The sequence below is a fragment of the Nannospalax galili genome, unplaced genomic scaffold (genome assembly GCF_000622305.1).
Source record: "Nannospalax galili isolate Female #2095 unplaced genomic scaffold, S.galili_v1.0 C49400706, whole genome shotgun sequence".
NCBI classification, from domain to species: domain Eukaryota; kingdom Metazoa; phylum Chordata; class Mammalia; order Rodentia; family Spalacidae; genus Nannospalax; species Nannospalax galili.
The window spans coordinates 1-1,963 of record NW_008479444.1 but is presented as its reverse complement, the minus strand read 5'-3'; the positions used below and the strand labels follow the sequence as shown (position 1 = coordinate 1,963).

The window sequence follows — 1,963 nt, the reverse complement described above, 5'->3', positions numbered from 1 at the left end:
TAGCTGTGTGAGCTCAGGCAAGAGAATTATAGGAGCCTATGGGGGTGAGGGTGGGGGGTGATCACATGATAGACAGGAAGCAGCTAACACAAGGGCATGTTGGTGAAGTTCTCTCAGGTTTAACTGTAAGCAAAGATGCTCAGAGGGGGTAGCTTGGGCGCCCCACTCCTGTGTCTGTGAGTCCCTTTGGCTCAGTTCAGCAGTGCTCACCAGCCTTCAGCAGGTGGACCCCCTGGCCCCATACAACTCTCTTTTTGGCCAGTGAAACAACTACCTGAAAATAAGTCTCCAGGCTACAGATACAGCAGTGAGATGACAAAGGGAACAGGGCCAACTCTGTCCAAGAATTTGAGCCTCATCTCCTCCCAAGCCTGAAGGGAGAGAGGAGGAGGTGCTGGCAGTAGGCCCAGCGTGTAGAGTGCCAGGCCAGATTCCTGGCACCCAGAGCCCCTCTTGTGGCTAGAATGGGGACCACAGAGTGGTGGTGGGAGGTGGCCCAGGAAGGCCAGATTGGAGTCAACTCACAGAGGACCCTCAGGTCACACACAGTCCAGCGGGTGATCAGGAAAAGCTTTAGGAGGGTATACTGGTAAGTCTTAACTGTCAAGTGGACACAACACTGAATCACCTGGGAAGAGTCTTAAATGAGAAATTTTCTAGATCAGATGGGTCGGTGGGTGTACCTGTGGGGGACTGTCTGGAATTGTTCACTGATGTTGGAAGACTCAGCCCACTGAGGGTGGCACCATTCCCTAGGCTGGGGCCTGAACTGTGTAAAAGTGAGCAAGAAAGGAAACGGGCAGCATGGGTCCATTCATTTCTCTCCGCCCTTAACTGTGGATGTGATATGACCAGCTGTCTTGAGCCCCAGCCTCTGACTTCTCCACAGTGACCTGGAGTTGTGACCTTTCCTCCCCAAAGTTGCTTTTGGTCAGGGCATTTTATCACAGCATCAGAAATGAGAGGACAGGAGGGCATCCTAACAGTAGTAAGAGTTTAGGTGAGAACAGATGAAATCTCCACCTTGAGTGGGCTGGGTGACAGAAGGGAAAATATGCAAACTTGGGAGTCATAGACTGTTCACGGTTGGGCTTGGGCCTCTTGCTACGGTGGACTTCGGGCACATTTCAGAATCTCAGCCTTGACCTTCTCCATCAGAAAATACTGGTAAGGATACCAACTTTAGGATCGGGAAGACCGAATGGAAACAGTTGGTGCAGAGAGTATGTCTTTATAATTAGCAAGTTCTGTGTAATCAGAAGAAAGAAACGTGACAGGCAAGGAAGCGAGGGACAGATCCAGAGTGAGCCCAACAGGTGTCCCCCTCCCAGCCATTACCTTGTCACTGCCCTGCTTGTAGCTCTGTCTTCCCTTCTGCTGCTCACTGAGGCTCTGACTCTTTGGGGGCCTGGGTGGGGGAGTTTGGCTCTCATAGACGGGTAGCTTCCGAAGGCTGTAGTAGACAGCCTCTGACAGCTCCTCCACTGTAGCCACAGGGAGAGGCCTAGCCATCTGGCCTGGCTGCCCCTCAGCCTCCACCACAGTCAGGTCCAGCCACCGAGGAGGGATTTCGAAGTATAGCCCCGGCTGGGAGTCCAGGCCCACCACCAAGAAGGGCTCTGTGATCTTCTCCTCTAGCCGCAGGCCCGGGAATGAGACCAGAGGATCCGTGGGATGGCCAGTGTCCTTGGCTACTACCTTGACCTCACAGGGCAGGGGGAAGTGGGCAGTCAGATCTGCAAGGCTATAGCGCCGGTTGTCATTCATTTCCTCCACAAAGCCACCAGGGAGGTAGAGAGGCAACAGAATCTGTTCTTGGTCCTCCACCTCCTCTTCCTCCCAGTCCCGCTCACTCAGCCGCTGACATACCAAGATATCTATGTCCTGGCCCTGGCTCCCGAGGGCCTGGCCTGACTGCAGCACCTCCAGTCGATCACCCACAGCCAGGAAAGAAAACTCAGGG

The 1,963-nt window shown here is 53.8% G+C and overlaps 1 protein-coding gene across 1 annotated transcript; it reads right to left on the bottom strand.

The window, feature by feature from the left end:
• Nucleotides 1-6: 6 nt before the first annotated feature.
• LOC103728492 (protein THEMIS2-like) lies at nt 7-1,959 on the bottom strand (the record flags this gene model as incomplete). Its single annotated transcript, XM_008826491.2, has 1 exon — nt 7-1,959. A coding segment is annotated over one exon (777 nt), but the record flags the coding sequence as incomplete, so codon positions are not given.
• Between the last annotated feature and the right edge of the window lie 4 nt (nt 1,960-1,963).